This window comes from Pelmatolapia mariae, linkage group LG17 (genome assembly GCF_036321145.2).
Source record: "Pelmatolapia mariae isolate MD_Pm_ZW linkage group LG17, Pm_UMD_F_2, whole genome shotgun sequence".
Lineage (NCBI taxonomy): Eukaryota > Metazoa > Chordata > Actinopteri > Cichliformes > Cichlidae > Pelmatolapia > Pelmatolapia mariae.
The window spans coordinates 16,715,216-16,732,509 of NC_086242.1; the positions used below are offsets into that span (position 1 = coordinate 16,715,216).

Sequence of the window (17,294 nt, forward strand, 5' to 3'; positions counted from 1 at the left end):
ATGTTTATTTGGAACACTTTAAGAACCAAAAGGGGCTAAAAATGTGTTTTAAATCCAGCTTTGACTCAGTGCAGAAGTAGTTTTAACAACAAAACTATAAATATCACTGTGACTACATTTGAAATTTATGAGGTTAGATTTTCTGACCTTTGACCAGTTCCTGCACCTTTTTGCACTTTTTAAGGGACTCCTCCAGCTCTTTAATCCTTCGTTCCTGGAGACAGACACACATTATGTCATTGCAATGATGACTCGAAGTGAGTTAAAGCTGCTGCTGAGCTGCTGACGCACTGCACACTACCTTCTCATCGTTCTCTGACGTCAGCGACTCTAAAACCCTCTTCATCTTCAACATTTCAGTATCTGGAGAAAGAAGAAGAAAAAAGATGCTTTATACTTGTGAACATTTAAACATCAGCTCCTGCGGGCTCTGAAAGCAGCCAACAGAAACCAGAAATAATGAAGCCACTGGGGCACAGTGTACTGGTCAGAAGGGCTCTTGTTTCAGCTTGCAATGAACTCTTGATTTAGTTATCGCTACAGATTAACAAACACAGGGTCTGTGTCTGTTTTTTCAAGCAACACCACACAATTAAATGCACACCCCAACCACTTGATAACGTAATCCAAACCTAATGAACTCCTAAAAATGTGCACAGGCTGATATGTTGTATAATTTCTTGCATTCTTCACCACCAGCAGCCACACCAGCGTAGTGGGGCTGCTGACCCACAGACACAACCAACAGCAAAACAGGCAGATCTAGCAGCTCAAGAGCAAGATTATTCCCTCGGGCGAGGTTGTGTCAGATCTGGTTTGGAGGGCAAATGTTGGGCTGGCCAGAGGCACCACTTAAAATTACTGTATGTGAGACTTCTAGCCTGTGCTGTGCAAACAAACTATTTAAAACACCACTAATAACTTTTTAAGGTGAAACTCTGGCGTCTTCACTGTTTGTCCTACTGCCCTGAAGAGTTCAAGCTCTGTGTGTGAGCATCATTTACTCCACTTAAATGTCTCAACTTAAGAAAAGCCTGTTGCTCATCAAATCACCTTCGCCTCGAATCTTGTGCCAGCGAAGTCAGCAGCATGCACATTTACTCTCTGCAAGTTTCCCAATTGCACGTTAACTGAGTTCCTCATTTATTTTTCTAGCCTGCTTCATTTCTAACATCTGATGGATTTGTTGTGCCTCTATGCTGAGATGGCTGAAGACAAAACAAAAGCCTTCCTGTCTTTAGATTTTACTGCACAGAACATGTTTACAGGCAGTCCAGCATGACAGAACCACAACATTCCTCCATCAGAGTGGATAAGATAAGGTCAACTGTGGGGGTGGAAGGAGTAAAATAGTGATGTGTTTGCTATGGATTGTACAGACAGACAGATAAGGAGTTAAAAAACAAAAATCAGGTTCAAATTACCTCCGACTATCTGTGAAATGTAAGATACTCAAAAAAAAAAGTCATGGAGAAATCCAGACAAAAGCTGTGTGATATTTGTCTGGTAAGGCTTCTGAAGGTGGATATAGTGTTGCTGGAATGGAAAATGTCTATTTTTCTAATCCTCAAGCCAATTTTGGAACTGAAGTGCATGAAATATAACATGACAGTTATTAAAAACAGCTCCCACCTCTTTCTGCCCCCTCAGCTCTGTTGTGGCTCTCCACCTTCAGTCTGCCCTCATCCTTCAACTTCCTCAGCTCCAACTCTCGCTCCTCCAGCTGCCCCTGCAGAAGCTGCAGCTCCTCCTATAATGAGGGTTGACAAAGCCATAATTTATCTGCAGCATTTAATACTAGGAAGCAGAGAAAAGCATCTAATGCATTAAACAATCTGGAAAGAAAGGTATGCTTGTGTGGAATGCTTAAGTTAAATTATTAGAGACACAGCAACTTTAGGGTGACTCCTAAGCAACAAATTGTTTTAAAAAAAAAAAATGATGCCTGAGAGCTGCATGCAATTAAAATGTTATTTACCTTGCTATAGATCATGAGTTATTAGGAGTGCATTCACTTTGATTAACAGGTGGGTGCCACTGGCTGTCTGCATAACATTGCTTCCAACAATACGAATCGCTGCTAGATTGGTTAGCAAGACTATTGTCTAACTAGTCTTTAGAAAATATAGCATCTCTGCATTGGTCCTGTGCACAGCCTACAGATAGCTTCACAGATCATCGTCTACATGCTGTATCCGTTTCCCATCACCAGGGGGCAGTGTCACAAATACATAGTCCATGGGCTACTCTTGCTTGTGCTACTGTTGGTCTTGCCAGCCACAAAGAAAAGAAAAGTTCTAACATACGAGGAGCTGAAGAAAAAGAATGTTAAACAAGAAAAGCTTTCTCTGCAGCCACTAATTCTGTATTCTTTTTTACTTTAGCGGGAGACTGTTTTAAGGTCGTCCTGTTTGTGGTGAACTGCGCTGTGACTTACCATGTACAGCATCATCCACATGAAGCTACATACTACTGGGTTATTTGAGGACTGCACAAAGCGTGTGTAGACAGTTTGCAAATCTCGTTGCGCAGGCAAATACCTCTGCAGAGGCAACCACTGCACCAGAAATTTGCATTTAGCTGATGACTCTAAACTCAATGTTCTCATCCAAGTGGGCTCCCATCTGGCTTCCAAAAACAAGGTCAGTCAGGTTGCTGACCTTGGTCTTCAAAAACCGTAGCTTACTGACCCGTTGAGTGAGGTCAGAGCGGCAAGTCCACCCTTTATCTACAGTCTATGTATAGACTAGACTAAAGTACTGATGAAGCCCCTTGAAAATATGTGTACACATTAATGTCATATGACTTGAGACTGTCTTGTTTTTTTTAACTATTGCCTCCATCTGATGAATATTTACATAAGTTCAATGATTTGGAAAACGACAACTAAATTCACATGCTCAGGTAAACTAAATGTTATATGTAAAATAAGTGGAGAGCCCCATTACCAAAACACTGCAAACTGAACAACCTGTTTAACACACTGTGGCACAAGTGATGTGATTCAGCACAAACTCAGGCTAATCAACAAACTGCATAACAGTCAGCATGCAGACTAGTATCACACAAAACTACTAATTAAAAACTCAACTACTTTAATATAGAAAATTTACAAGATGTGCAGATTTATAAATGGAGAAATTCCTCCCCCCCACGCAAAAGAAAAAAAAAATACACTTGCTGATTAGCAATGCTTCTGTCAACATCATTTTGCTCTACAGGTGTAGAGAACAAAAAGTTAATACAGGATTTTACAGGAAATCCAATAACCGGTAGTACTGGTGGGAGCACTTACAGCAAGTGTGGTGAAAGTCAGGAAATCAGTGCGCAGCAGTGAAGGAGGAGAGCAGGCTTAGAGGATCTTAAGGGCCAGAAAGGAGAAAAGAAAAAAAAGAAAAGAAAAAAAAAAGGGGGGGCTGGAGATTAAACCTTCACCTCAAGTCCAGTGAACCGACCAGTGTTCCACTTTGGACGCTTGACAGGTTGACAGATTAACATGTTAAAATAACAGAAGAAAGGAAAAGTGGAAGCCAAATAGAAGAGGGGTGGAGAGGAAGAATAAGCAGAGAAAAATGTCACGGGGAAAGTCAGGATTTAAACATGTAATGCGTTTCAAAAGATTAAAACTTATTCTCTGGTTATGGTCAATTACAAAGCCGTTTGCTGAATGGATGTGAACTACACTCACTTTGGTAGCTTTGAGTTTCTTCTCACACTGCACTCTTTCATTCTCTATATCAGTCACCCTGAACCGCAGGTCCGTCACTTCCTGGTACAAGCCCTGGGGAGGAAAACAGAACTCCCATTAACCGCTAAACTCTGATGCAAACCTGAACTGGAGAGCTTCGTGGAGACTGTGCGTGGGAGAGATGTCTGTTTTTTTCTCCCCTTCTTCAGCAGAAGGAGAATTCTTGCCAAAGGCATCAACATTATTTTCAGACTGATGTCTCTCAGGAGGGAATATGAGGAGCTCAGTCTACACATGGAGACAAATCCTAGACTTAAGGGAAGGGTCACGGTTAATTAATGTGAAGCTCCTTTTATCCCAATCAGCAACAGTGTAGGAGGCCTGGGAAACTGACTTTAAATGCAATGGGTATTTACTTTTTTTTGTGATTGTAAACCCTTCATTCTTCAAGGAGGACTGTTTTTGGTACACAGAAAATATTTGATTACTTCTTGTTTATATCGTCTTTATTTGTATTGAGAACAGGGTTTGGGATTTCAGAGAAAATGCGACTTTAAAACAGTCTCACTCAGCTAATATCATGAAAAGTATAACATCTTCATAATACAAGTGCAAAGCCTGTTCGGACAAAGTAGAACCAAGTTTATATTGTTGTACCCACAATTTACAGATGCCCCCTAAACATGCATCCACTTTTTGGCTCCCCCTTTTCTCTTACACCCCCAGATTCTTGGTTTGAGGTCTAGGTTTGGTTAAAGATTTGGTACTCGGCTGTGATGGTTAAACTTAAGGAATCCATTAATGTCATGAACTTCCTTTGAAAGACCTGAAACTGACAAACCGAAACTCGCTGCTGCACTTCCTCAAGTCTCCACCAACGCACCTCCCAAATTTAAAGTGGATGCGATGAACAGCAGGGTGAGAGAGAAGAACATACAAACATAGTGATTTCTGTACTTGTGTCACAACTTCAAACAGTAAGATATTCTACATTGTGTGTGGCTATTGTTTTAGCATTTTCATCATGTTGATGTACAAGAAGGTTATTGGTTTTGGTAGCGTTTGCGTGCATATGTGTCATCATTCTGTTCGTAAACTTGTTAGCTTGAAGAAGTTTGAATGAATTGAAGATCTTCTCACACTGCACACTAATACCCATTATACATCACCTGCTGCTGCATAATGTTAGTGTAGTCAAAGCAAAGCAGTCATGCTACCCTTGTCTGATTTTTACTGTACTACAAACTTCTTAAAGTAGGCTTAAATGAATATATACAAAATACAATACCATTGCCTTATAAGCAGATACTGCCCAGACAGTGAATTTTCTTGGGGGAGGTTTGCACACTCTCAGCACTTGTTTGGAGTATGTGTTACTGTACTGTTCTCTGTTATTCTTGGCATATAGCGTCTGAAAGAATTAGCTGCTATTGGTTGCCGTTTACACTGTAACAAAAGGAGTGCACAGAAAATTAACTGGACTCATTTTGATTCTGGATATTTATAAGGAAAATGGGCCCAGCAAATACTGACTAATAGTGTTACAGAATAAATCAATATAAATCTCCATATTTTTACTAATCATTTACACTCGCCTGGTGTTAGGGAGCCCAAAGAAAAAGAAAAGGAGTTCCCCTTTAGATATGTTTTAATCAAATCATCATAATGCTTGACACAAACTTTTCTCTTTAGAAAGAATAGGTTTGTTTGGTTTGATAATATGAAGTGAGATTTTGAATGTGTCAAAAAGCTGCTCAAGGTAACATAAGGTCATGAAAACGAGGACAGACACGACGGCCAATCAGGGTTCTCATTTAAAGCTAAACGGCACCAAAATGGGGGAAAAAATTTATATCCTTTTACTGCGTGGAAAGTACACATAATATATCCCAACTTCCGAGCACAGTGTATGGAAAGCTTTTTAGCCTGTGAGAGTGGAGAAAGGGGGTATGGGTGGGTGGTGGTGGTGGTGGTGGGGGGGGGGGGGGGGGGGGGGGGGGGATTCTGGCAGGAAACAGCTGCTGGAGCACAGGGACTGTTTAAATATCTTCTGTAACCCTTAAAGAAGTTCACGTTGCACCACATGACAGATCTCAGTCCAGCCGAGTGAGGCCGACCTTTGTGACTTTAAAACAATAAGTTGGTGGCTGCCAGGATTCAGAGTCGCACGGCACATTAGACGAGGTGCAGGTGCATCTGAGAATTAGAATGCATTCTTCTTTTTACAGCCTACATTTCTAGGAAGGTGCTCTACCTCATTGCCTCTGTGATCTCTCTCCACAGTAGATAGCTTCAGCTTCAGGCTGGACACCTCGGTCATAAGCTCCAGCTTCTGGGTCTCCAGTGCTGTCCGGTTCAAAAGCTCCTGTGGAGCAACATTCACATGCAGTAAAGGCTGCACTAACATACTACCAGGAAAAAAGAAAGTTTCAAAATGGGTGGTCTCGACGACTGCCTTAAACAACCGTTAACTGGCGTTCAATGTGAGAATAAAAAGAGCCCTTACCTGCTGAAGAAGCTGCTCAGTAGCATTGAGTTTCTCGCGATGTTGCTCAAGACAGCTGTCTAGATCTCGAATCTTTTCACCTTGCACCTCCACCTGGTCTGTTAAAACGCTTACCTAGACAATAGTGAAACATGTTTTATGACCTTTAAAGCACAGAGACATTTTGGGGGAATATGCTTTTGTACTTTCTTGCAGAGAGTCAGTGTGGTGGTCAACACTGTTCTCATGTGTCTCTGTGTGGAAAATATGTAACTACATCCAGCAGCCAGAGAGTTTAGCTCAACACCGGGGCTGGAAATTGGGGGAGGAACAGCTGGCTCTGTCTAAAAGGTAACCAAATCTGACTACTAACTGATAAATCACACAAAACACAAAAGAAAACAACTATTTGTTTAATGAACTTAGCAATTTCTTTGACTCATAACTATCTGTCTGGCCAAGAAAAAGCTCTGAAATGTAATCAGCTCTAATATCAAATATCATCCATGGATTGGTTTCAAGTGAGTCACAATCATGAGCACTTGATTAAGGCGTTTTCAATTTAACACTTTCTGCCAAAGTAGCCTGTTGAACTTTCATGTCACATATTCGATCTTGATTTTGTTCTATGAACATCCCTCAAAGACACAGTGTCATTTTATTTGAGACCTCCTCTAGCATTAATGTAGTTGCCACAAAGTGTATTTTATGTAAACAGTCTCAAATGCCTGCACAGATTTGCCTAACAGTTAAAATAAAGGGTACAACTATTGGAGAAAAAAAATAGACATATTTGGGCCTGTACTAACAGAACCGAGCTTATGAATTCATAAAAGAAGCAATTTTTAGTGCACATGCGGTGACACTGTGGCTTAAAATCAGAATGAAGAAATAATAATTTGTTCCCTTCCACCAGATTTCTTCCAAATCTATTGTTTAATTCTGGCAATATGCTGCAAGCTTACAAAAAGAACTGAAAGCACATCTTTGATCCCACTAATAACACAAGTGCTAATAGCCACAATAACACTTAATTGCACATTCAAGACAAATTGCTCGGCTGTTTTGCAGCCGTGACAGAGAGCTTTGCTCACGCACCTGAAGAATAAGACACTCTTTGTCACTCTCAAGTCGTGACAGACGCTCTTGGTAGACTGCTTCGGAGCTGTGGACGTTGTTCTGAAATCAGAGATGACAGAAGGGGATCTGTATTGTTTGAGCAAACAGCTGCATTTGCAATGCAAGATAAATAAGGCTTTAAGTTAATGTTTCTTTAAATATAAGAGCTCATAAAATTGGGAGAAGGTATATAAATTTTGTTGAAATGTAGATCTGCCTGGGAGAAGCAAACTGAAATATACAGCCTTGAGCTACATGGATATCCTAATGGATAAACTACACACTGTTTTCTTGTATAAACATAACTCAGTCACATGGTTTTCCCTTGAAGGAATGAACTGATATGCGTTTTAAGACTTTCAGGAAAATGTGACGGTCATCAGTGTTCTCACATGAAAGTGATTTCAGAATTGAACGAAAAGCAAACTTTTCTCAAATATCACAAATGGAGAGACGAGAGGGAGCGAAGGAAGAAAAACATGAGCCTCACACCGAGTCAGCATGAGTTTTTATGATGGAAACTATTTGCAGGGAGGCTCCTATAGAAACTCCATCATTCACACACCCTGTCAAAACATTACTTCTAGTATAAACAAAGTCACAGTAAAGGCAAAGGAGCACAATCAAGAGATGAAAAGCATAGAGGATAATTCATCCCAGGCTAAATCTGCGCTGTGCAAAGATACGAACCATGCACAAAGTCACAGGTTTTTCTAATTTCTGCACACAAAATAAACAAATAAATAAATAAATAAAATAAATTTAAAAAAATAAATCAAGGTTTTAGGTTTGCAGCGACTCTCTCTCTGCTCAGGAAAGTAAGAACAGAAGAGCACATTTTCATTTCCTCATACTTATCCACATGTAATCCTCAGGTGAATCAACTGCATTTGATGCAAAACTAGGAGCAAATGGATCCAACAAGAAAGCAATAAACTCAAAATGACCTCAACAGGTTAAGATGCAATTGAGACAGATGATGGAAAAGTCTCTTCAAGGGGCATATATAACTTTTATTGCTCCCAAATGTAACTGCAAGGTGTGACCAAAGATGTATGCCACCTCTCTAAAAGGCTGGGTTTAAATTCAGCTCATTTCCACATCAAAGTAGACTCCTTCTTGATCACTTTCAGCATGGATGCAGTCTTTTAAAACTCCTAATCTGAGCACTTGCATATCCAGTGACCTCAGAGATCAGGACAAAGTCACAGGAAGACCAACCTGGCTAGTAGGGCTTTTAGCGAATAAGAGATTGTAGTGGCCTCCCTTAGCCTTACAGCAGAACTCTTTATGTTGAAAAAAAAATAAAAAATCATAAAGCATGCCTTTGACCTGAGTCACGCCCTCTGATCTTTGACAGAGGCAGTGAACCAACTATGTGTTAGTCTATGTATGGAACCAAAGATACGGCTTCCATCACCTCAATCTATGACATAACTTCATGGAGCAACAAGGGGTCCACTCAGTGATCTAAAAACAGCAATCACGCTGACAGGGGTCCAGAGGTATGCAAGGAGATGTCTTCATTTGGAAATTCATGTCACTTTTCGATCACACTTGAACCTAAAAGACCAGACAAAGAAATCTAGATAGAACCGTACACTTTTTACCATTCGTCCGTGCAGCCACTCCGCCAGACCCTCTGCAGTGGAATCAGGAATCTGACACCGCAGGTTGTCCCTCTCCTCATTATCCATCAGCTCCAGTGCTGCCCGCAAATCCTCCAGCAGGTGAAGGACCCGAAGGCCACCGAGGAAAGGCGATGTGGGAGACTGGCAGTCAAACAGCCCGTTGGAGTAGTCCATGGCCTTGGAGCCTGGCGAAGTGCAGGAGGAGGATTTAGATACATATAAAGGTTGTTATGAAATCTACATTCGTCTTTGATCTGCAGGAGTGGTGGAATCATGATGAATAGCTTGTGCACTCATACTTTTATACAGCTGCATATTCCAATTATTTTTTTCAATCATTAAAAACTGCTATTGCCTTTGTTACTGCATTGATTCCTATAAACAGTCACCAATATATCAGTCTGTAAACACCAAATACATCAAACTAGATTACAGCATTTATATAGCTTTTTTTGGGGCTAATAATCTTTGTTACAGTATACAGTGCAAAATATTATTTAATATGAGTTATGGACTTTGCGTTTTGTTGCATTCACTAAATGGCAAGAACTCCAGGTCAGTGGTAAAAAGAATATAAAGAAGATTTAACTTGTGGTGTATAAACAAACTAAAGCTCCTTTTGACTGCTTTAAATTAATTGCTGCATAGCTGTGCACATTTCTCATGTATCAGTTCTTTTTCTATGATGTAATAAGATTAAACAAAACTTCTATAATGAATTTTCACGAGAGAGTACTCTCTCTTGAAGGCTATGTGCAAGAGGCAGAGCATATGTACAGAACAGGGTTATTCGATTATGCTAACGATTATTTTGTCATTAAGAATATGATTTGGAAAAAAATGATTTATTAAAGTTCAAGAAAAACATCCTTGTCTTTTCATTAATTCCATGAAATTTAATTATTTTTTTAAAAAAAAAAAGTTTAGTGAGGTGACTGGCACGGAGTGAATTAGAGGCGTGAAGTGTGCTAAAAGGTCAAACACAGGAGCAGTTTTGGAAAACAATTATGTAAATTATTCATTTTTCATCTCAATTAACTTCTTATCTTGCCAAAATTTTAACAGAAATTAAAATTTGATTAACTGCACAGCCCCAACACAGCGACACCATTTTTAATGACAGCAGTGAGTGGGGAGACAAACAGACAAAAACAAGGTTACACTACTAGATTTAATAGTTGCCTGCACAGGTGCAACAAGATTTTTCAAGTACTGCAAGTGACCTCTGCGTTTAAAACGAACAAACAAAAAAAAGTTTATGTGCAAGTCCCATATCTGAGTAGGGTTATGGATGACACTCACTGACAACTACAGAGGTAAAACTCTGTAAGTACATAGCTGTTTGACAGTTGCAGCTCTTCACATCCTTCATAGAACATTTTAATTGGGGTCTCCATCAAATTCTCAAAGACCATTATGTTCATTTAAATAGCTCACATGGTTTTCCCTCTGAAGCCATTTTCCTCCTACTCAAGTAAACATTTCAGCAAATTAAAGCATCATAACAACTTTTAGGTACTTTCTTGGATACTTTAATGCCGACGTGGCGAGAATACCACAATCATGCAAACATACTGAGCAAACAATATTTGTATGGTGTCCATCAGACAAAATATAAGATAATAAAGACAATTAAATCTCTCTGTATAAGTGGCGACTGCATTTTATTTGGAAGCAAATGCGGCAGCATCCCGACTGATTTCAAGTACATGATGTTCCCACCGTGTGCTTCAGCCCACTCTATACCATCTGTCTTAAATGTCAGCCATAATGAAGATGCTCAACGGTAACGAAGAAAGAGCTAGATAAACAAATATCCAAACAATCATGGCTTCCCCCACAGTAGCAGGGCACCGGGGCTTGATGATGCCTGTGGTTTCTGCGGAAACAGTGGGGACGGGGTGATATCATGTGATCAGCCGTCTCGTTCCCATTGGAAAGGTCAGTGCTATAATTACACACATCAGTGGAAAAGTAGGGACTCGAAAACTGAAGCCTGGTCTGCTCATCTGCACCGGCACAAATATACAGAGTGCAGCCAAAAGCTCGCAAGCAAGAGGTTTATATTCCAAACTCACAGAGCTTGAATAATCATTAGTTTCCATCACGGCAGGGACAATGGAAACTTTCTTTAATTCTTCATGCAGTGGAGGCAGACCACTAGAAGCACGGTTTCAGCTGTATTTCAGACTCATGTATATTCAGAAGGATTACATTAAACTGCAGGTAAAAGTGAGAGGAGGGCACACTGCGTTATTGTCTGCTAGACTCTGTATTTGCAATTTAATGATTTCCAGATGTGACTAGACCCTCATAGCTTACCATGCCCACTTGAAAAAGTGCTATTCCCAGGTCTTAGAGTCCAAATGTTCACTGTGGTTACCTGCTATGATCCCATCCATTTGCTCCAAGGCTGCTGCCAACATCTCGCTAGCGTCAGACATCATCTTGTGTTCAATTGTTCTGAAAGAGAAGACAAGCATAAGAAAAAAGGGAAACTCCATATGGATCTTGGCCGGAACTAAAAGGCATTAAAATATACTTCAAAATCAAATCACTGCCAAAAATGGTGTCTGCAGCTATGCCTGCAGCAGTCTTTTTTATGTTATCAGTTCACAAACAGACTTTGATCGTTGTAAGACAGAAAAGATTGAAAAGTGGCCATCCCCCAAACTGCTGGAGTATTGCATATGAGGTAAAAGTATTGCCATTACAGCCTAAAAGCTCTTCAACTTTTCATCAAAGCAACTATTCAAACTGGATCTGGCTAAATAGATGTTTAACAGCACTCAACTACAACTTCTAAATACACCGTGTGATGAGGATAGTGTTTCATGCCCACATGAAACCACATATCACATCATCAACAGCCCCTAAGACAACAGCACCGACAGCTTCTCTTCACAGAATTCAGAAATTTAATGACACTAGTGCAGTGTTTATTTGGATAATGTTACAAATTTTCTGAAGCTACAGTTTACAAATGTTCCCTGAAAGCATCAGGGTTGGCCTTATGTCAGTGTTTTGAAAAACGCTCAGGTGTAAGCACACACTCACTGAATGTGTGTGCAATTGTGCTTGTTCAAAAAGTGATTGTGTGATGGGCAGACTTAACTCCAGCTCTTGAATGAAGGACTGGTTTGTCACAGTAAACCAAAGACTGAATAGATTAAACATCTGAAGTCATCTTTGTTGGAAACAGTTTGTTTTTTAAAAACAATCTAAATGATTAAAAATGATTACATTGGCAAACTTGTAACTTTGTTTGAGGGTTGAACCCTTTGGTTTTAGAGTTAAAGTGAGAATCAGAATCAGGCTAACGAGGGTATGGATGAATGTCTAGTATTTGTTTGGCTACTTTGATGGCTAAAAATGAGGTTACAAAGAAATCCCCCCCCAAAACAAAAGATGGCTAAATGCTGTTAATTGGTAAAAGATTTAGACTGCAGGCAGGCGAGTTCGCCCTGATTCTCTCAAGTGCTCTTTTTATACAGACAATATGTCACCGACCCATTGCCAATTAACTTAATTAGCGCCAAAAGGTTCCTCCAGCTGTTTCTTTTTAGTACTACTTACTCTTCCAGCCTTTTGTTGTCCCTGTCCCAAGTTTTGTGTTTTAATATGTTGCTGCATTCAAATGATAATGAGAATATTTTTTTTTTTCATGAAATAGTAAAATGCCTCAGTTTAAACAACCAGTGTTTTAAAATGCTGTATTTGGGATAAAATATGGATTTGTATGCATTCCATACATTTTATATAATAGTCCACATTATGATATGTCGTGTTATTTGTTTGACATTGCATTAAAAACAATGTGGGCATACACTGGCCCTTTTCTTGTGCAAACATCACTCCTAATGTTACCCAGTAACAGTTTTTAAAATATAGCAGATGTAACACGCTGGACTAGCTGGACATGTTTTCAACCAAGAATGTCAGTATTCCCTAAAATGCCAGGTCTCAAAGTCTACTGTGGTGAAAACACTGGAACTTGGTGGGAGGGATGTTTTGATCCAAAACAGGACTGGAGAGCCACTTCCTAAGAGTAGGCAGACAAATTTGCAAACTGTTCATGCCACGTCTAAACAACTAAAATTAACATGTGCAGTAAAGAAAAGCAAGACAACAACAGTAAACTGCCATTTCTGGTGAATCAGGCAATTCCCTAAAGAGTCCTTTACATATATTTTTGATGCCACCCTTGTCCCTGTTATAGTTACTGGTAAGGAAATTACACTGTTGATGCACAATAACCTGTTTTGAACCAGAAAGCCTGCCTGTATGCATGCATTTACATTTCCACTTGAAAAAGAAATAACTAAGTTATCACTAATCTTGTTACAGTAAAAGGTCTCATTCTTCCTTTTCAAATGACTGCTGCATCAAATTACCCTTGCAGTCGGCGACACAAAAAAGAAAAGAAAAAAAAAGGACTGGCTGCCTCAGAGACAAAAAACAAAGTGATTTCCAGGACTTATTACCCAGAAGCCCTTATTTCCGGCGAGTGGGCAGTCACGAGTGCTCATGGCCAGGCTCCTATCTAAAATAATGGCCCTATTCTCCCAGGGGTCTCAGGCCTTGTAGCCCCGGCATGCTCGGCATTTCAAACTTCCATAACAAAGTTGGACAATATACCCATGACCAGTGGATTCAAACACTTATCACATGTCTCTCTTTTACTTGCACTGGCCACTTATCGCTTCAAACAAAATCTGATTTAGAGGAACTGAAATAGTAAACAATATGGCACAGAGAGCCCAGCTGTCCGACATAAAAACAGTAACCCCACTTGTTCAGACATCACATAGTAAAAAAAAAAAGAAAAAGGGGGGACTAATGGCTTCGCCTCATTTCCTCCCTCTGTGGGGTCACAGTGTCATACCCAGTAGGATAAGAAATTGGCATTAAGGGCTTAATTAAGACCAATGACCTCAATATGTGAACTGGGTTTGCTACAGTCTGCTGTTAAAACAAGGAGCCTTAAGTGCTTTGGCGCCTGGTTTAACTGCAGAGAAGTGGGTGTAGGTTTGTTCCAAAATGTCATACAAAGTGCTGTATTTGTAGTACAACATCAACATATCATTACGCTTGAATCTAAACAGAACCCTGGTTATGCAGACACATGCATCTGAAAATATAACAACCTGCTTTCCATATAAACTGTAAAGTTTCCAAGTGGAATGAGGGTGGAGGCGCACCACTGATGCACTTCTTACTACGACTGCTACTACTATGCTTTACTCTGTGATTTGATGGAAACAGGATGCTTTTTGAATAAACTCTGGAGGAAATATATAGCTCAAGAGTCATATTTGTTGCTGGAAACACTTTTTTGAAATTTAAAAACAAAACAAAACATGTAAATAATGAAATCATTCACAAGACACCCTAACTCACTCTCTGTTCAGCTGTCCTTAATGGTCCCATTTTTTGTCCCTTGAGGAGATATGAAATAGAATGAGAATATTTGAATATAAATTAAATCACAGTGTGTTTGCGTACTTGAAAGAGATTTCCATCTTTTTATGTTGTCATGTGATAAAAGCCACATCGAAACTGGAATGAGTTTCATGTGAAATCCCATTTAGTAACAATTCCCATGAAAGTCAAAATGCCAGGTCAATTTATCTCTGGAAAAAGAGTCAAAATGGGAATTAAATGAGCACACGAAAATAAAAGTCAATTTTGTGCTGGCCATGCAGCAAACAGATGGCACTGAAGCCTTCCGTAAAAACTGGTTTGGTCATTCTTTAGACTCAAAGCCTTTAAAATGTCAGGGATTTTCCACTTTTACTCACATCAGTGATGAACAGGTCATCCATTATAAAAAAAAAAAATAATAATATATATATATATATATATATATATATATATATATGAAAAAAATATGGCTAAACCTAAAGATGAGAGTCCATCTGTGGCCTTGTGAAGAAGGGTCCATATGAAATAATATTGTCTGATGCCTGAAGCGTAGGAGTGATGACTGCATACATTCCTAAGCAGGCCAGTTCTCCCACAAACTAAACACTAATACCAGGCAGTGACATTCCTGCTGACCTTTTTGACCCTCTTTCCTTCACACTAAATCCCCCAAGGACTGTATTATGTCAAAGCCCAAGACATTTAAACTGACCCATGAAGGGAAAAGATAAAATGCCAACAAGAAACAACAAACAAAAGCTGGCGTGTCATATACATGGAGACAACTCAAATGGATTCAGAGATTTTACCCCAAGCCAAAAAAAGAAAGAAAAAAAAGACTAAACGCAGCAAAGAACTGATCCTATAAACAAGTATTGTCTATCTGCTAGAGCCAGAAATATCCTATTCCTCTGTGCCATGGAGCTCCATTGTTGACCACAGTAGTTTGTTTTGACATCACACATGATCCATCCTGTGCTAGAAATACTAAAGCTCCCAAAGTCTATTCTTCCCTGATGAAAGTTGAAACACACGCAAACATTCAGTCCTGCTGAAGTAATTTTTCCTCAAAAAAAGATAGTGTCCAGCTGTTTAAAGAAATTGCTTAACCCTTTTTTTTTTTCCTTTTTTTTTTTAATTGTCTTAAGTAGGAAGGAAGAGGCTTGGTCCCAACTATCATAGATACCTTTTCAGACACACCAGGAAAACACTGATCAGAAGGAAAACACGTCCACATCACAGACTTTTGCAAAAAATTAACCACAATTGGCCTCCAGTTTGTTTTAAAATATACCATCAAGACCACAAACATCTTTGTGGGACTGAGCATCACTGTTATCCCACATATTGAGATGATGTGATGATACTGAGACGATGCAGAGCCAGCTTCAAGTGGTTGTAGCTTTTCCTTAGGCCAACGTCTTTGCTCTGTACGCCCAGCTGGTTGTTGCATAATTTTTGATCGTCAGTGTCAGGAGAAACAACATCGGGAAACAAAAACAGCAGACACAACCTCTAACTTGATTTCACAAGAATTGCCCTTTATATTTTAAGTTAAAGACCATACAATATTAGAAAGAAAACACCATTGGATGACTGTGATCAGATGACCCTCTATGAGCAAGCATTTGTTGATGGTGGTGAGGAAATACTCCTCTTTAACAGGAAGGGACCTCTGCCTGAACCAGGCTTAGGGAGGGGTACGTATCTGCTGGGACCAGTCAGAGTGTAAACTTCTATGAAAGAGGTGGACATTTCACTCCAAGCCTATTCAACTGAACAATGCTCTTTTGATACACTTTTACAAAGCAAATATCTACTTATATCCATCATGAATAAATTGCTCACAAACCTTAGTTCACTCTAAACTAAAGTTTTTATTTTAAAAAGGGCAATAATTGCAAAGGCAATGGATAAAAAGCATATGTTCAGAGGCCTAAAAACAGCGTTTTTGTGGAGGTCTGAGAGGCCATCTAACACTATAAAAACCACACTATAAAACCGCATTAATGACATCATTCACTTATTGTTCTGCTCTTGCCATTTGAATAAATTTTTTCAAAAAAAGGAATCAATGCTACTGATCTAAATCCATCTGACAGAAGAGTTTTTCAATTTTAAAGAAAGAAATCAGTAAGAGAATCAAACTCGACTTTTCTGGGGCTAAGAGGTGGTTTTAACATCAACCAGATGCATTTGGAGTGATATAGAAGGGGGAGGGGGGAGGGACGAAGCATCTGAAAAAAAATAGGCTGGGATTACTTGACCATACGCTGAATGGTCGGTCTCTGTAACACACACACGCCTCTACTGGTGCCTCGTGCTCCTATAACTTACCTCCAGCTGTGGTACAGATGTGCATTTCAGACTGTAGCATAAGAAGCAGCATAAGGTGAAGTACTGCAACCCAGTTTGTTGTAGGAAGAGTTTAGACCTGCTCATAATCAGCTGTACGATACTTTTGCTCATGGTTTGTAAATCTGTGTGACACTTTAAGTCAAAAGTCTGAGAACAAGTTTAAAATAACTTGCTACCATAAGTTCATGACTACTTCTTCTTTAAAAGTAATTTAATCAATGCATTCGCTTCTCCTTCAGCACCATCACCCTTGATTAAAATAACAAACTGCAAATATAACCAGATCTGAAACTATAACTGAATACAGACCGTCTCCAATACACCTACATTGCTGCCATTCCTTTTAAAACATTTGTTTTAGTCGGATTTGATTAAATCCCCATTCTCTACCTCAGACAGCTACTGAACTTATTATCAAGAGAAATATGACAGTCAGATTTCATTACTACACCCCTTTGGTTTAATTTAGAAAGCTTGTGTTCCAGTTTGGAGAGATATTGAACCCTCCTGAGCTGAACTGACAGCTAATAACAATGACAAAAGTTACTAAGACATTAATCGACTTATAAAAACTTATTCAGTACAAAAA

The 17,294-nt window shown here is 39.4% G+C and overlaps 1 protein-coding gene across 2 annotated transcripts in view; it reads right to left on the reverse strand.

Annotated features, from left to right (window-relative positions):
• Positions 1-17,294, reverse strand: part of LOC134646646 (liprin-beta-1-like) — a 28,179-nt gene that overhangs the window by 8,275 nt on the left and 2,610 nt on the right. For both annotated transcript variants that reach the window (XM_063500503.1, XM_063500502.1), the window contains exons 2-10: positions 11,307-11,386; positions 8,903-9,108; positions 7,272-7,352; positions 6,195-6,308; positions 5,943-6,053; positions 3,689-3,781; positions 1,633-1,750; positions 302-363; positions 148-214 (exon numbers count right to left, since the gene is read on the reverse strand). In XM_063500503.1, the coding sequence (XP_063356573.1) occupies positions 148-214; positions 302-363; positions 1,633-1,750; positions 3,689-3,781; positions 5,943-6,053; positions 6,195-6,308; positions 7,272-7,352; positions 8,903-9,108; positions 11,307-11,370 (916 nt within the window). In that variant the 5' untranslated portion in view covers positions 11,371-11,386. The remainder of the gene's footprint in view (positions 1-147; positions 215-301; positions 364-1,632; positions 1,751-3,688; positions 3,782-5,942; positions 6,054-6,194; positions 6,309-7,271; positions 7,353-8,902; positions 9,109-11,306; positions 11,387-17,294) is intronic.